At 36.7% G+C, this 16,587-nt stretch overlaps 1 protein-coding gene across 10 annotated transcripts in view; it reads left to right on the forward strand.

Annotated features, from left to right (window-relative positions):
* Positions 1-16,587, forward strand: part of LOC137287555 (diacylglycerol kinase zeta-like) — a 309,083-nt gene that overhangs the window by 283,115 nt on the left and 9,381 nt on the right. For 3 of the 10 annotated variants that reach the window (XM_067819919.1, XM_067819909.1, XM_067819910.1), the window contains 11 exons: positions 1,545-1,681; positions 2,170-2,278; positions 3,259-3,458; positions 4,314-4,435; positions 6,002-6,081; positions 6,803-6,884; positions 8,324-8,579; positions 9,774-9,854; positions 11,560-11,640; positions 15,711-15,832; positions 16,465-16,502. In XM_067819919.1, the coding sequence (XP_067676020.1) occupies positions 1,545-1,681; positions 2,170-2,278; positions 3,259-3,458; positions 4,314-4,435; positions 6,002-6,081; positions 6,803-6,884; positions 8,324-8,579; positions 9,774-9,854; positions 11,560-11,640; positions 15,711-15,832; positions 16,465-16,502 (1,308 nt within the window). The remainder of the gene's footprint in view (positions 1-1,544; positions 1,682-2,169; positions 2,279-3,258; positions 3,459-4,313; positions 4,436-6,001; positions 6,082-6,802; positions 6,885-8,323; positions 8,580-9,773; positions 9,855-11,559; positions 11,641-15,710; positions 15,833-16,464; positions 16,503-16,587) is intronic. The other 7 variants (XM_067819918.1, XM_067819917.1, XM_067819911.1 and 4 more) reach the window with 6 other exon arrangements.

Consider the following 16,587-nt stretch of genomic DNA (forward strand, 5'->3'; position numbering starts at 1 on the left):
ACTAATGAATTACAATATAAGCAAAAATATAATCAATTAAAACATAAATATAGCAATTATAAATCCTTATTTACAGATGGGTCCAAGGATGGTGGCGCTGTGGCTTGTGCCACTGTCATTGGATCCAGAACAATATCTTCTAGATTACCAGTTAGTAGTTCTATTTTTACAGCTGAAGCTAACGCCATATTAACAGCTCTCAAATATATTCAAAGACACCCTAAACGTAAACAATATATAATCTATTCAGACTCTCTTTCTTGTCTCCAGGCGATTAAAAATTTATCATGTAAACATCCACTTTTAATTGACATTATTGAATTGTATAATAATCTTGCTACTGGCCAATACGACATCGTCTTCTGTTGGTTACCCAGCCATGTAGGCATTTCAGGGTACACAATGGCCGATCTTGCTGCCAAGGCAGCACTCAACAAATCTGTGACACCGCTTCTTATTCCCTACAGTGATTACAAAGCCACCATTAGATCTTACATCCGTGATCTGATGCAAAAGAAGTGGGACACCCAAGTGGGTATAAATAAATTACATGAGATAAAACCTTACATTGGTTATACCCACTTGGGTTGTCAATCCAGATTTGAAGAGGTCATACTACGACGATGTCGTGTTGGCCACACTAGATATACTCATGCATACCTGTTGAAAGGTGAGGATCCTCGATTTTGCATCCCTTGTGATGAGAGAGTCACGGTCAAGCATATTCTGCTTGACTGTGTTGAATTCTCCATCACAAGGGATAAATATTTTACAGTTAAAACAATGAAGGATCTTTTTACCAACGTTAATTCTCATTTTATTATAGGTTTTTTAAAAGAAATTGATTTTTTGGGTGAATTTTGAATAGTATGTTTCTGTAAATAGATGTATTTTAATGATTGGTAGTTTGAATTAGTAACTTGAATTGTTGGTGGCTGTACCCTCAAAGGGGGTTGAAGTATTGTAAAATTATTGTCCTCCTGAGAGGGTACGTAAGTCCACAAACATTCACAGTAAATTTAAGTCTGCCAGGTTTTTAATCGTAGTATTCATGTTGTTTTAATTTTGGCTAACCTTTCGTACAATCGCCAGCAGCTGAGGGGATGATGTAAATCCAACTAGGGTCCATGCAGGTAGCAAAGGTACTGTAAGTCCCCATGGTCCCTAGTGTGGTGATCTACCTTCAGTTGTTGGCGATCTATAGTCTGTTTTTATTATGTATTGTCTAAATAGTGCTATTAGTTTTAACTTTCCATACTAGTTTTACTTAAAACTGTGATATGCTAGTTGTTTTACTGTCCTCCGTTGACAGATTTTTCCATATGCATATATTTAATTTAAATGTTCTCGTCACGATATGGCTGAGATATTGCCGATGTGACGTTAAACATTAACTCACTCACTTAACTCACTCACCCACCATGCCACCTCACCCACCATGCCACCTCACCCACCATGCCTCCTCACCCATATGCCCCCTCACCCACAATCCGTTGTGTATCTAGTTGTGTATCCTTTACGTGATGTAACGTTGATGTATGCAGGCTGGGGGGAGAGACATGTTGAAGAGGAGCTGGAAGGGTTTTTCTGGCCATATCAAGGTCGAATGTGATGGAGTGGACCTCACACAAAAGATACAGGACATGAAGTTGCACTGTCTTCTCTTCCTCAACATTCCACGGTACGTAGATGGGTGGGGTGGAGGGAGAGGATGATGTTATCTGTGGGGATTTGGGGTAAGATGTGGTACAACTACTGGATATGCTATGGTTATATGAGACGACACTATCATCATTGATTGAGACATGATTTGTGATAATGTCCTACATTCTCTACTATGTGACTCAATGTTAGAATTATGTGAGACACTGTTGTCAATAAATGTGATACAATCTGTTATAGTTATGTAATGCACTGTTACATTTATGCACTCTGTCGCGATTTTGTGATATACACTGTTATAATTTAGTGACACTCTCGTATGTTATGGTTGTGTTTTAGCTTGAAGATGCAGGTACAGCTATGAGATACAGTGTTACATTTATGAGACACATTGTGTTTCAGCTATGAGATACAGACAGTTACAGTGATGTTATTAGTCTGCTGTAAGGATGACATACAGTCTATGTTATTGGTGTATTCCTACAACGTGAACTCATGCTGTTCCAGGTATGCCAGTGGCACTCTCCCCTGGGGCAACCCGACTACAGTGGGGTTTGAGCCACAGCGGCATGACGATGGCTACCTGGAGGTGGTGGGCTTCACATACTCCTCTCTGGTCAGTAACATCAGGATGTTGCCATGACAGTAGTACTGTGTGTGCTCACGAAGTAAAGCGATGGAATGATACATCAGTTAAAGTTCATTACCTTCATCTTTGCATAATTAGAGTTGAGACCATCCTTTCTCTTGTATTTTCACGAGGGTTACATTTTGTGGTCATCCATTGTTTCATTCTCTTGCTATGAAAAGACTCAAATTCGGTATGAACAGTATGTGAAGGCCATTCTTACCGTCCCTTAGGACGATGGGTTAGCTTAGTGTTTAAAGTGTTCACTCCTGATATCAAAGACCTGGGTGCGAAGTAAGTGGCACAAAACCAAACTCACTCACAGACCATGTCTGAGATGCAGGTAGAATATGTCTCAAAACGCAATATGGGAAGTCCAAGTTTGTCGTTTCTTAGCAAATTGCTGGAATATTTCTCCACTCAATAAATGACCCCCATTGTTGTACTCCCTTGTTAAGATATATAGAGGATACTAAACGACCTTCCGTGTAATACCATTTTTATTAAACGAGTTAATGATTTGGTATCAAACGAGCGAAAGCGAGTTTGATACTAAATCTTTAACGAGTTTAATGAAAATGGTATTTCACGGAAGCGAGTTTAGTATTCTGTTTATTACTCGCCAACATAAATTGACAGAAACTATGGCAAAATTGCCTATAGTGTGAGGACTCTCAGCTTTCAAGTCAAGCAAGGTCTAGTAAAATCGCGACATCAACATTAGCATTGTGACGTCACAACTTTGAACCATTTTGACGTCATACGTCAAGCAGTATTACACTAGTGTAATATTGAAGTGAAAATATTACACTGCAGTATCTTCAACGGGCGAGTAATAAGGTTTGAATATTTCATAAGTTATAACATGTATAGTCTGTTATTTTACTCCATTGTGTTAATATTTCTAAACTTTACTTTGAATCCAGTAGAATCCAAACTATATCATATTCTCCGTGTTCTCGATCCAGGCGACACTGTATGTGGGCGGTCACGGTGAGAGACTCATACAGTGTCGGGAGGTCAAGCTGACCACTTACAAGTCCATGCCTATGCAACTAGATGGCGAACCTTGTCGACTCCGCCCATCAGTCGTCTCAATACGATTTCGCAATCAGGCCAATATGATCATGAAACCCAAGAGACGAGGATCAATGCCAATAACCAATGAGTATGTACTTAACATCTGAAGTAACCAATCAGAACTGTTGTTACAATGTGCAATACATTTTTAACATCAGGGTATCATTATAAGACTTACTGCAAGGTTACTGTGCATTCCAAGTAATGTGATCATATAGTCCACCCACAAAGGTTAATTCTGAATGACAGATTCATTTTACCATCTAAGAGCCTTTTTCAAGTTTTATTCTTCAATTAACAAACTACTCACTGCATTTGACATTTTTTAGCAACCAGGAGTTTGGTTCATTTGCTTTTCATGACTTGTAAAATGTCTAATATATATTTTGAGTTACATCCCTTAGGTGTGCGAGGAATCTGTTATCACTGGAAATAAGTTCCTGTTACAACTTATTACTGTTTCAATCATATCCATAACATGCTTTTGGTTTTCACCAGATCCTAAATGTCGAAAATCAGTGTAACAGACTCTAAACTAAGTCAGTCTTTGAAAGGAGCCTAATATAGTTAAATGAATTTGTTTTGACATTCCCAGAAGTTTTAAACATTAAATGTATTATATCAAATATCTATTTTAATGTTTTGTGTTTGAGAAGGTAAGCGAATAATTAAAACTGTCCCATTAGAGTTAATATTTCATTAAGTGTATAGATTTATTATTTGAATACTTTTTAAAGTTATTGTTAGTTATTATTAAGTGTCACTTGATATATTTTTGTTAATTATTTATTTTAATATGGGGCAATTAATAATCAGGTTTGCTGAAAACGTCAAATACAGTCTTGCCTTTATTGAGTACATATGAGAAATGCTTTACTAACCATTATATTTCAGCAGCAGTTCACCTCAGGGTTCCTCTCAGACTGTTTTAGCCCATCTATAGTCCTGATTTTGCGTTTTTCAGTCCACCTTCGGTCCCTGAACGGTTACGACTCCAAGTGAGTCGAATCGGCATGGCAACATATGAAGCCATGCACTACGACAAAGACAAACTCCGGGAAGCTTGTAAGTTGTCACGTGACAAAGTGCATGATGGGAAGAATACACTGGTTGCAGCTTTGTTTCCATCCTCTAGCTAGCCATACATACATTGTAACACACCACATAACCTGCCGCGACCTTTGTCAGGGCGATATGTCATATTGTCAAGGCAACCGAGTAGGAATTGGAGTCAAAATTGTTGAAACTGTTGAGACGTATGTGGCGATATGGTAATACAATCTTTATTGACGCTGCGGTTTACATGGTGCCATTTATCTCAGAAATTATCTCAGATATATTCTACACAAAGTTGTTACGGATTGACTGTAGCAGTCTGACAGAATCAGGTGTTCGTGGAATTCTTTTGTGTAATATATTCTCATGTTGCGCAAGTCTTTCAATTTTTTCATTTCTTACAGAAACAGAAAATGCAAAGTACATTTCCTCATACAAGTACATAATTATGTGAAATGACACTATCACAGTCATTAGTGATATACTGAATGAAGTGATGGTTAAAGAAGTGACTGGTACAGAAACTGCAATTCTTTATTGTTAGTCTCAGGTGAATGTTATTAAAAGAACGGTTTCTGTGACAATGTGACATATTCTGCCAGAGCTATGTAGTAAGTGCAGGCATATTTAAACAGGCACTAATGATTTGGTTACTGGGCATTAACACCTGAAACACAAGGTATTTTGTGCATTAACCATATATATATGTAGTGTCTGACTATATATTTGACTATATTTTTTTTGTAAAGGAATTGCATTGGTAAATTAAACTGTGGTAAGGGTGATCAATTTGTTTGTAAAATTTATTTTATTTAAATATGAACTAGTAAATATATGATTTATCAAAACACTGCACTTCTTACACTAGTTCTCTATGCAAGAAGAAAATTATTTCATTTCACACTTTTTTGTGCAAACCGAAGAAAAGATTGTGACCCGGATACTGCATGGACAATGGGACTGACCTTGACCCTGACCCTGACCCTGACCTTGTGACCCCTGTCACATGCATGTCTAGTATCATCCAGTTTGCACTAGACTTTGGAATTCATCACTTGGTGGTGTATATTAGACAATAGACTTAGCAAGCAGTGGAATATATCTTCATCAATTTCCCTATAATCAAAGTCACCTACACACTTTTGATTTTTTATGACTATATGCAGTCACGGTTAATTTTGTGACATACTCCTGAAATTCTTTCTCGGGTTATGGTTTTAATAATTTATTCATAGCTATGCATGCGCTTCTAGACCTTGTGCTGAAACATCTTTGCAATAACAATTTCATCATGCGCAGTTCAATCTTTAACGACTTAGTTTAACTTTTACCTGTCAAAATTGTACTTGAAAGTATAAGCTTAGATATGAAAAACAACAAAGAATGCAAATAAATCTAACTATGCATTTAAGTTTTCTAGTGTCAGTGATTAAAAGTTACGGAGCCTTTTTGCAAATCCTAAATGTAAGTTTTAAGTGTGAACTGAGTTGGAGATTATGATCGACTTAGGTGCAAGTCAGGTACCTGTGTTGAGCTTCTGTGTTACCAGAGTGTGTGGACTGTTTGTTTTGCCAGCTATTCCAGTAGGTCTGATCATCGTGGACAACAATGCTGACCTGGAACAGGTTAGAGAACAAATCAACAAGCTCAACATGGTAAGTCTTGCAGAAAAATGTTTGTTTCTTTGATGGTACGTGCCCAAAATTATATGGCTCTTCTTATACTTCACTCTTCCAGACCGTTAGAGCAGGAGACAAACGGAATCACTGGATCCAGCTTGATTACTTGGTTGATCTCATTGTCATTGATCTCAAATATGTATATTGATGCTCATGATGTTGATCACTGGATTGTCTGGTCCATACTTAATTCTTTACTTAATTAATTATATTTGTCGTATAGCTGGAATATTGCTGAGTGCGGCATTATACAACCAGCCAACCTCAAAAGTCCTCGGATGTTTTGTAACTTTATCAGCTCATGTTGATATACAGTGGAAACTGTCAACACCGGCATCTGTCCCATCCGGCATGTTGTCAACACTGGCATATAAATCTCAGTCCTACCTGATTTAACATCAGCTCTACAATCCGGCATGTTGTCTAAACTGGATTATTTCTTCAGTCCTGATGAGTGCCGGTTTAGGCAGCTTGCACTATAACTGATAACAGTAGACACTTGGGTAAGATTCTCTAGTTATGATGGTTATTAAGACACAGTTTATCAAAAAGGTATTCTACTGGTCAGCTTTGGAATACTTGCATTATGCGTACCCTCGAGCCACTGTTAGAACCAGCTGCTGGTGGCTAGTTCAAGATGATGACTGGTTGATATCTATCCAAAGATCACCATAGTAACCAGTGTTTGCTGTTTCAGGATGTCTCCAATGGTGAAGAGGCATCGCCCACATCTACACAGTCCATGCAGAAACTCTCCAAGAAATGGTGCTTCTTAGACTGTGAGTGAATCTGCTGTCTTGGATTCACTATTCATACAGATTGCAGACTAAAATGATTATCGGTCTCTCATGGAAACAGTTTCCTTTAAAAAAAACTAGTAAAATTATTTTTGTTTATTAAATTTTTCATCAGGCTTCTAATTATCTTTAAAGGGCAAATTGTCTGCAGGGAATTGTGCTGACCTCACATTCCACTGAACGGTTCATAGGAGTCACTTCTACATTAATTAAATAAGTTATCTTTTATTTTATTGAGAGTTTAGAGATTACCACTGACAAACTGTAAGTGGAATTTCAAGTTACCTTTATAGTCGACACCCTGTCTGTCTGTCCGTCCGTCTGTCCGTCCATAATCATTTTGTTTCCTGAGCATAACTCAGAAACCATTCAACATTTTTAGACCAAACTTGATAGATATAATAATCTCAACCTATGGTTGTGCCTTTTGCTATTTACAGAGTTTTGGCCTTTTTTTGTTTTTGTTTTGTTTTTTTTTTGCCATGGAACATTTTGGTGTTATATTAGTCTAATGGTGAGGTGGGCTTCGTTTCCGGAGCAGAACTCAAAAAACGTTCAATATTTTTCTGCAAAACTTGGTAGATATATCAATCAGAACCTAAAGTGGTGCCATTTACTATGTACAGGTTTTTGTGATTTATTATTTTCTCGGTTTTCATGGAAACCTTTCGGTCTTAGTCTCAAAATGGATGGATTGGCTTTCTGGAGCAGAACTCGAAAACCATTTGATATCTTTCAACAGATCTGGGCAGATATATGAGGCAGATCTTAAATTGGTGCCATTTGCTGTTTACAGATATATGGCTTTTATATTTTTCATGATTTCTATGGGAACGATTCAAGTAACCTTCAGATTATTAGTCCTTTCAAATATGTGGGGACCGGGGGGATATGTCATCTTCTGATGACCCTTGTTAGAATAATGAAAGGTTTATTACAGGCTTGTAATGCTAAAATCAAGAGCATAAACTATTTTTATCAGGTTTGTGTATGATTTGTGTAGATTATTTGTGTTAGATAAATATATTTTTATCTCTTGATAAAGCCAAACCTATTTTTTTATTTTTTGTTTAATGGGTTTTTGTCCCACAAAAACCTAAAGGCAGGATGGAGAAAAAAATAAAAATAAAATCACCAGTCAAAGTAATAATTCTTCTAAATTTTTAGAGAAGTTTATTTTTAGCAAGGTATGAAGTGTATTTAGGGCTATAAGTACAATCTAAAAAAGTTTACCATTATGGCCACTAAAAACATTAGGATTCTAGTTTTTTAAACGGGGAAAATTAATTTTTACTTATTTTTTCTAATTCTTGAAAAAGTATGGCAGGCAGATCCATAAAACAAGAAATACAATTGGTTGGGCCTAAAATATTTTTCAACATTGTGTCCCATATCTAAATGGTATTTGATATTTCTTTCAGCAACTACGGCAGAAAGATTTTTTCGGATTGACCGAGCACAGGAGAACCTTCACTACATCACAGACATTTCATCAGAAGACCTGTATATACTCGACCATGACCTCTCGCCAACCTCAGAGGTCAAGGCCACAAATGGAGAAAAGTCATTAGAAGTCACCGAGAACAATAACTCCATGACGTCAAAAGATGGTGATCTCATTTTCAAATTCTCCATGCCGGTCACACCACCCAAGTCTCCACGACAACAGAGTTGCCAGTGAGTAGCTGACCTACTTGATAGTTTCTTACTGGCTGCCATGATAAAATTTATTTAAATTTATTTTTTACAAGTGGAATGTTTTACTGGTTTCACATACAACACATTTGGTTATTTGTTTTCTCACTTGAGGGTTGTGTTGGCCATAGCTGTGTACCAGTTTCTAGCTGCAGTTTTAGCTTCTATATGTCATGATTGATTTTAGCGCCAATATGTCAGCTCATAGATATCTATTTATGTGCTCATACACATAAAACCATACTGTGGATGTGGAATCAGTTCCTAATGATAGGCACCTTTACAAAAGACTTGTTTCTTGGTTTACAGAACACTGGAACATTATTTGCTGTAGTTATTCAGTATCATAATGTGGCACTAAAACAGTACACGCAGTCAACTTCGGATATAATGAGATGATCTTTAGTGTAGAGAGTGGCTGTTTGTCCTGATGGAAGTCACTTGATAAGTTAATATTATACTTGACATATTTATAGCGCTGATATCCAGTTCACCAGTTCAATTGCTCAAGATGAATCTAGGTGTCCTTGGACCCGTGAAGGGCCGAGATAGAATAGACCTTCAGCAACCCATGTGTGCTGTGAAAGGCGACTGTGTTTGTCGTAAGAGGCGACTAACAAGATCGGGTGGTCAGGCTTGCTGACTTCGTTGACACATGTCATTGGTTCCCAATGATCGATGCTCATGCTGTTGATCACTGGACTATCTGGTCCAGACGTGATTATTTAAAGACCACCTCTATATAGCTGGAATATTGCTGAGTGCAATTATAATATCCTTGGTGTGTAAGCACAGTGGTGTTCACCGAGTAGTGAAAGCTGAGGCCACCCATGTACTAAAATTCCAATTAACATTTACTTGAATTTGTTTCAAGGTCAGTCAGCACAATTGCTATACTTGATGGATCAAACTCAAGTCACTCACTCCATTACTCACTTGATTATATGTGGAGTTGACTGCCAGTATGCCAAGAACACAATCTACTTTGGGATTCAACCAATCAATCCTTACATCAAAAGTTAGGCATACCTCTTGCCTTATTTTTTCATTGCCTCTGTTTTCTTGTCAGCCTATTTGCAGTGGACTTCACATCTGTCGAAGGTCAATAAGTTTACCTGCTGAATCTTGAAACTGAACCGTTTTGATCAGAATCAATCCTTCTTTCCATCTAAACAGGAGGAAAAACAAGAAAATCTCATATTCCCACTCCGAGAGAATGAAGAGCTTTGACCGTAGCCGCTACACGGCAAAATCCAGGTCCATGATATTTGCAGCTTATTTTCTGCCAGTTTAGCACCTCTCAAAAGTCTGATCCAGGGGAGATAACTCCTCCTCGCACTCACAAACACATGACTAGTTCACTCTACTAGGCTAGAAATACACATGTCAAACAGAGCCATGTCTCCAAGTTTAATGTCAGTAGAATTTAACCCAGTAATGATAATTTCTAGCACCTCTTAGTATTTGATTTTTATCATCATTAACAGACAACATAAAAGCAGATTTCATTTATTTTGATTGAAAGCAGAAAGTTGTAATGGAAAATGTATGTAAAATATTTTGATTTGATTTTAATAGATTTAAGATTCATTGTTTAGTTGTTATTTTGTTTGTTTTGAGTTTATGCTAAGACTTTGAGGGGCTGAGCTTCCTCTTAGTATTCTGACTGCTGTTTGCTTTCTTTACCCATAATGCCCTTGCCCATTTGTCAACAATCCCTATAATAGATGCTCAACCTATATTCGCAATGCTGGCTACAAATATTTAGTTCTATCATTTCAACAATTTCATAAATTTGAAAGAATCACTGAATTCTTTATGTACATTTAGAGCATTTCTTTCCAAATTATGTATAATCTTTCTTCTGTTTCCTTCTGTTTAATACATCTAAAATAAACATTTGATACTATTTATGTTCTACATATATATGTATATCTTGTTCTTATTAACTCAAGGCCATTGTGGTAGCCCAGTAGGTAAAGCATTGCCACATGGAGAACATCTGGGTTTGATCCCCACCGTGGTACAAAGTATGCGCCCTAGTGTTCACCTCTGAGATGGCTGAAATATTCCTAGAGCAGCATAAAACCAAACTAAGTCCCTTTTTTGTAGTTGCAAAGTAGCAAGTATCCAATCCATTTTAGATTAAACCTTGACAAGGGGTCACAAGTTTATTATTTGTACCACTAATCTTCTTCCCAAAGTAAGGATGAGAAGAATTTTATTTGGCATTATTTTGTCTAGTATTTCAGACCGACAGTAAATATTGTTCTCTGAGACAGAATCATGTATACTTGTTCTTCAGTGGTTATATACCTGACCAGATTTTAAGAATTTTTCTTCTTCAAATGTTTAGGAGTAGTCAGGAAATCTATGCGTAAAAATGCCATGATGTGAAGATTTATTTAATACAAATACTAGTAATAAGCTTGTTGTAACCTTAGCTGAGTGTTAAAAACTGAGTGTATTACAAAACTGAGCCAAATTATTTTGATTTGTGTTAACAATGACCTCCTGTGAATCATTAGAAAATGAAGACACTTCAGATACTTTTTTACATGTGAATATACAGAAAAGAATGTTAAGATGATATTGAATTTTGTTGATGTAACAAAATCCATGAATTTCAGTAAAATGCTCTTGAGAAAGTACAGCGTAATTTGAGAAATTTGGTGTTCTATTCCCCATGTTTTAGTTGATTATTGATATTTCGGATGAAATAACTGTCTTCAGTAACTGCTCTTACTAAATTTACTATAATTAAAATATAATTTATTATCAACGTCCAAAGCATAAATGTAACTGGAGAAACGTTCATGTTTATGACAGTGTACTTCACAAAGCAAATTACAGTGTGTTTTGATTTTGAATGGTAATTGCTTTTGTTGAGTTGTAATTGATTATTAAGGGTGTTGATCACTTGAACACTTTCACTGACATTGCCTTTTACTGATGTGCTCAGATGCCCTGAAATATTGCCCTTGCAACGCCCGGAAAGCACAGAGAACCTACTTGTTCCGCCCCCACCAGGCTCCAATAACAGGTCCGCACAAAACAAAATGGCTACCTTCCCACAATTCTCTCACTTCCTGTCATACCACAGCTTGAACTAGTAAATATTACCATCAGTGATGACCAAAATGAAATGACAAACAGCCGAATTTATTTTCTGAATACGTTTAAGAAGGTTTTGGTTGAAACAAATTTTTGCTAAAAATGGGGATTTTGAGATGGTAATGTGACTTGCAAGATGTGGCATGTACATTGTGGACATATGGTATTATGTAGGCACCCATGTTGACAAGGTGGTGTGAGTAAATTGCTTACAATACACTATGTAATATTTTATGTTGCACGGTCCCCAGTAGAGAATATATTGTACGCTTCTTCAGTGGTGAAACTATTTAGAGGCCATTAAAATTTGTTATGTTAAAATTACTGACCATTTTTTTTTCTTACCTAGTTGTATACAGATTTTGCTCGTAAAATGCCTTCATGGATTCAGAGTAGGAACTTAAAGTTCAATTAACAGTCATGTAGATTTTATAGTAAATGCCAAGTCCTTTTTTTTTTATTTCTTCAGTGATTTCAGTAATAACTGCAAGTCTTGTAGGTCTTATCGTAGGATTTATCCATATTATTTCTAATGAATTTTCGGTTTCAGTCAACAGTCCAGATTTTTTTTTACAGAATTTTTATGTTTATAATTTCTCCTGAGGTTTCAAATTTTGGCAGTTGAAGTTCTTAGGGGGCAGTGCTAGCAAATCAACCAAAGTATGTTGTTGAAATTCCTGTTTGCTGAAGTGTTTAAGAAATATTGGTCTTGTTAAGGATATTGTGGATTCCTGCTTGTCGGATGTACCCTGTGTTGTTGACCTTGCCTATTGTCACCTCTGACCCCTCTCCTTATGATGTGGATACTTTCTCAGTGTTGTTTCCAGTGCTACCCAGAATCTAGCATTACCCAGAGTTCATCATTACCCACAGTTCAGTGTGTTTCACAAGGAACCCCCCAGAGGATTTCAGGCAGAATATGAACTAACTGTGTGTCATAAGAGCCAAACTCTGTGGGGATTCTAGTTTACTTTGTTGATTTCATTTCATTGTACCCAAACTGCTTTTTTTGTTGTTCATTATGTAAGTCCTTGGATTGTCTGGTCCAGACTCCACATAATTGCTGAGTACAGTGTTTAATAACAAACTAACAAATGTGATTGAACAAATGAAGATCAGCTGGTCACAATGTCCTATGTGGATCATCTGGTCCAGAGTCAACAGAATTGCTGGGGTTAGTGTTAGACAACAAACAAATGTGACTCAGCTAATGAAGATCAGTTGGTCACAATGTCCCAACCCTGCTGATGTTGTATTGATAGCAGTGTTGGTAGCTCATTTTTCCCAAGGGTAATCCAGTGGTTAGATGTCCACCTATTACACAGTGTTCTTCCTGGTCCTTCCTCCATATGTTCAGATTTACAGGCTATCTTGATATTGCTGAAATATAGCTGACATGCAAAAAAGTCTTCCTATTCAGTTTCCTTGCTGTGTATCTCACTTTTCGCAGAGATTGATAAAATAATATAGATTATATAAATGGTAACATCGTGTCAATGGTATTTAGGTGGTGTCTGTCCAATGTATTCATATTCAGCCCGTGGTCCTTAACTGCTGCGTGTTTTTGAGACCACCGATAATCTAAGAATATAGATTTCATTTGACAATAGAATTATCTAATTTGTGCATACTTCTCTTGCCACACCTCCACTCTAGGTTGTTTGTCATATAATCATGATCCCCTCATCTGATTGACTTTCACATCAGTGCTCCTCACTACTTCTGCCGAGAGAGAATTCTATAAAGAGCAAGTGAGAACATGTGGTAGACCCAATGTTACAACTGAGCAAAACTGTTCTTTATGTTGATACCTAGAGAACTTGAAATCCAGGGGCCAGTTGTCTAAGGTAGAGTTGTCTCCCTTAGTCAGTGGTTTAGACCGTATTCACTTGATTATTGCAGCTAGTTTTCTTCTTGTTGTTTTTTATGACTATAGGCTGCTAGAAGAGAGGGGAAAGAAAGGAATTGGGCGATTGATTTAGACCTGATTCCCAGTCCACAAAGACTTAGTGTTCTGTCTTATGTAAACCTAGAACAAATGTTACAAATATTATTTGGTTCAAAAACCCAGCATGTATGTACATGACGGAGTCACACATTAAGGAACATTGATGGTCCATTAGTTTCTATTTTTAACTTTTTAAATGCTCCAGATAACTCAGTTTGTTTTTGGGACAATGGAATAACCTTTATTTTTTTAAGTGTTCACTTGCAATGAAGGCCCATGTCTAATTCCCAACATATTACATGTGAAGGTTATTTCTGTGTCCCAAGCTCTGATATTGCTGAATATTGCTAAAAGCCAAACTCACTCATTTTGTTTTTATCTTTCTCCATTCGGGGCACTCTTCATTTACCAGATAGCTCTCATGTTAACTGTCACCTTGACCAAATCACTTTGTGACTTGGGTACTACATACACCTTCCTGCTTCAAAGTCCTAAATCACCTCGGGATTATGTTGATCTCTGTATGCTGGTTTCATCAGTGTTCAGAATCTATGAAAACATCAGGCTTTCCTCCCCCCACAATACAATATGCCTTGACATGATGGGAATACTGACCGGACTAAACCCATCTCACTCACTCAGAAACAGAAACATGCACAGCGATGGGATGAGGGTGATTTGCTTCAGTTTCAGACTGTCCTCGCACATGTGTTTATTTTGTTATATATACCGGTGGTTGATAAACAGCACATGTCACTGCCTTGGCTTGGGTAAGCGTGGCCTACTGCATGCAGGTTGTGGGGCGTAAACATGCTCAGTCAGCAGAATTAGAGAATCATCTCTCACCAAAAAGACATTACTCTATTGCTGAAAAAGATTTGAAGCTCTTTTTAATAACAACAATTACTTTAATGTTAGAGAATACAGCAGCATGTGGAATATGTTGCTATGGCTATGAAAAATAGGTTAAGTAGGAGCATTTTATGACAATCAGAAATGATTAAAACTGTTAACGATAAACTTTGCGATATTGGTAAGAAAAATTCATAGCATATATCTGAATGGTTGATAACTATCAAACTGTTGCAATGAGAGATGAAAGAAAGTTTTCAAAATCTTTCAAAAAAAAACATTGTCTTTGAGCAATTCTTTAACCTTTCAGATAATTGCTGTTCTAATTTTAGACGTGAACACTTTTAAAAAAAACCCCTTCCAATCATCCTTAAAGACATCTGTGCCAACAGATTTTATATTCCATATGTTGTAAGTTCATAAATACAAGAATGGAAATCATTTATTCTCAATCATAGGCACTTGTTTCGTGACATTTGTAACAATTTCTACAAAGTTTGCTCATTAAACAGCTGTCCCTTCCTCAACCTGTTATTTGTTGTTACCTTTAAGAGATTAAATGCTCCCCATATAAATCAAATATTTGTCTTATGGACAATTTTCTGTATCCATAGAACTGAATGAAGTTTTACTTAATGTTTCAAAGGAAATAAGATTCAAAGTCAAACTTCACAACCAGTGCAAAATTTCATGGAAATTTTGACACGCAAATACTTGTTCGAGGCTTGTGTGATCCTTCTTTTCTGACATGCTGTTTCTCTAGTGTTGCTGTATACTGTCTCCTAATCTTCTGAAGTGAGACCTTGTACATTTTCTATCATTTCTGTGTGGCTGTGTTTTGCTGACATGTTCTGCATGCATGGTGTTTGTGGCTTTGTTTCAGCTTGAACAGCATGGATGTGGCAAGCTTCAATATACTTTTGTATTATATATTCTCATGTACTTCAAGATATTCAATACACAACCTAAACGAATTGTTTCAAATTATGTAATTTCCTTTTTAAAATTACTTTCATTAACGCTTGTCAAATGTTAATATTTAGCACTTTTTGTAATGTCTTGTAATTTCAGAAACATATGTGATTTACTTTAATATTTTTGACATTTAATTGTTCACTGGCGTAAAAAATCCTGTCTTTCGTCTTAGTCAGGTTATTTTTAACAACCTGTGGTGTTAATGATGAGTGATGTTTCTTTAGCTCAGAACCAGGATCCCCCAACTCCCCTGTGGCGGAGGCAAAGCACATACACTTCACGACGGTGTCGAGCGCCACCGCGGCCACAGAGGGCAGGGCCCACACCATCTCACCGCTAGACAAATGTAAATCAGATTCATAGACTACTGGATTAATTTATTTTTATGTGTTATGACTACTATAAATACTGCACATGATTCTAGTGTCTCAAAAGCGCCCATAAAAATATTTATTCACGATTTTCTTTCTAAGGTAAGATACTTCAATCATATCATCGATTTGTCCATCACATTAATCAAATCAGTTGACTGTGTGCATAGATGCCTTGAACAGTTTGTTTAAAAAGGAAGGCTGCAGTATGTTTGATTTCATTTGAGACTGATGAATTGCTCACTAACATAAAATATAATAATTGCAACAAGGGATGGGATGGGGTGTTTAGGGTGCAGGGTGAGTTGCACATATGACATTGAAATTTCACTCCACACGCTTGTGGAATACCTGACTGTTCCCCCAGCAAATGGTCACCCAACTAAACAATGATTATTTGTTAAACACTTCCTTATTTTGCTTTCCAAAATTATGAAACAAAATTAGGTTGATTTCATGTGACCATGCAAAATTTGGTTTTGTAGCAATTATTAGATTTTGTCTGTAGGTCAAACGGGTTCTTTGGATTTGCTGTTGTTTTTTTCTTAGGGTTTTTTTTTTGGTTTTGTTTCTTTTTTTCATTTCAGTGATTTTATTTCACTTTCAGCTCTCATTGATGCCTCTAAGCGAGGGGAGATTCAGAAGGTAGGTCATGTGATCACACCATATTGAGCTAGGTTTGATGTTTCCATTTTTTTTGTTTGATTTTTTACCTAATGTTACACTTGTG

This window comes from Haliotis asinina, chromosome 6, assembly GCF_037392515.1.
Source record: "Haliotis asinina isolate JCU_RB_2024 chromosome 6, JCU_Hal_asi_v2, whole genome shotgun sequence".
Taxonomy (NCBI): domain Eukaryota; kingdom Metazoa; phylum Mollusca; class Gastropoda; order Lepetellida; family Haliotidae; genus Haliotis; species Haliotis asinina.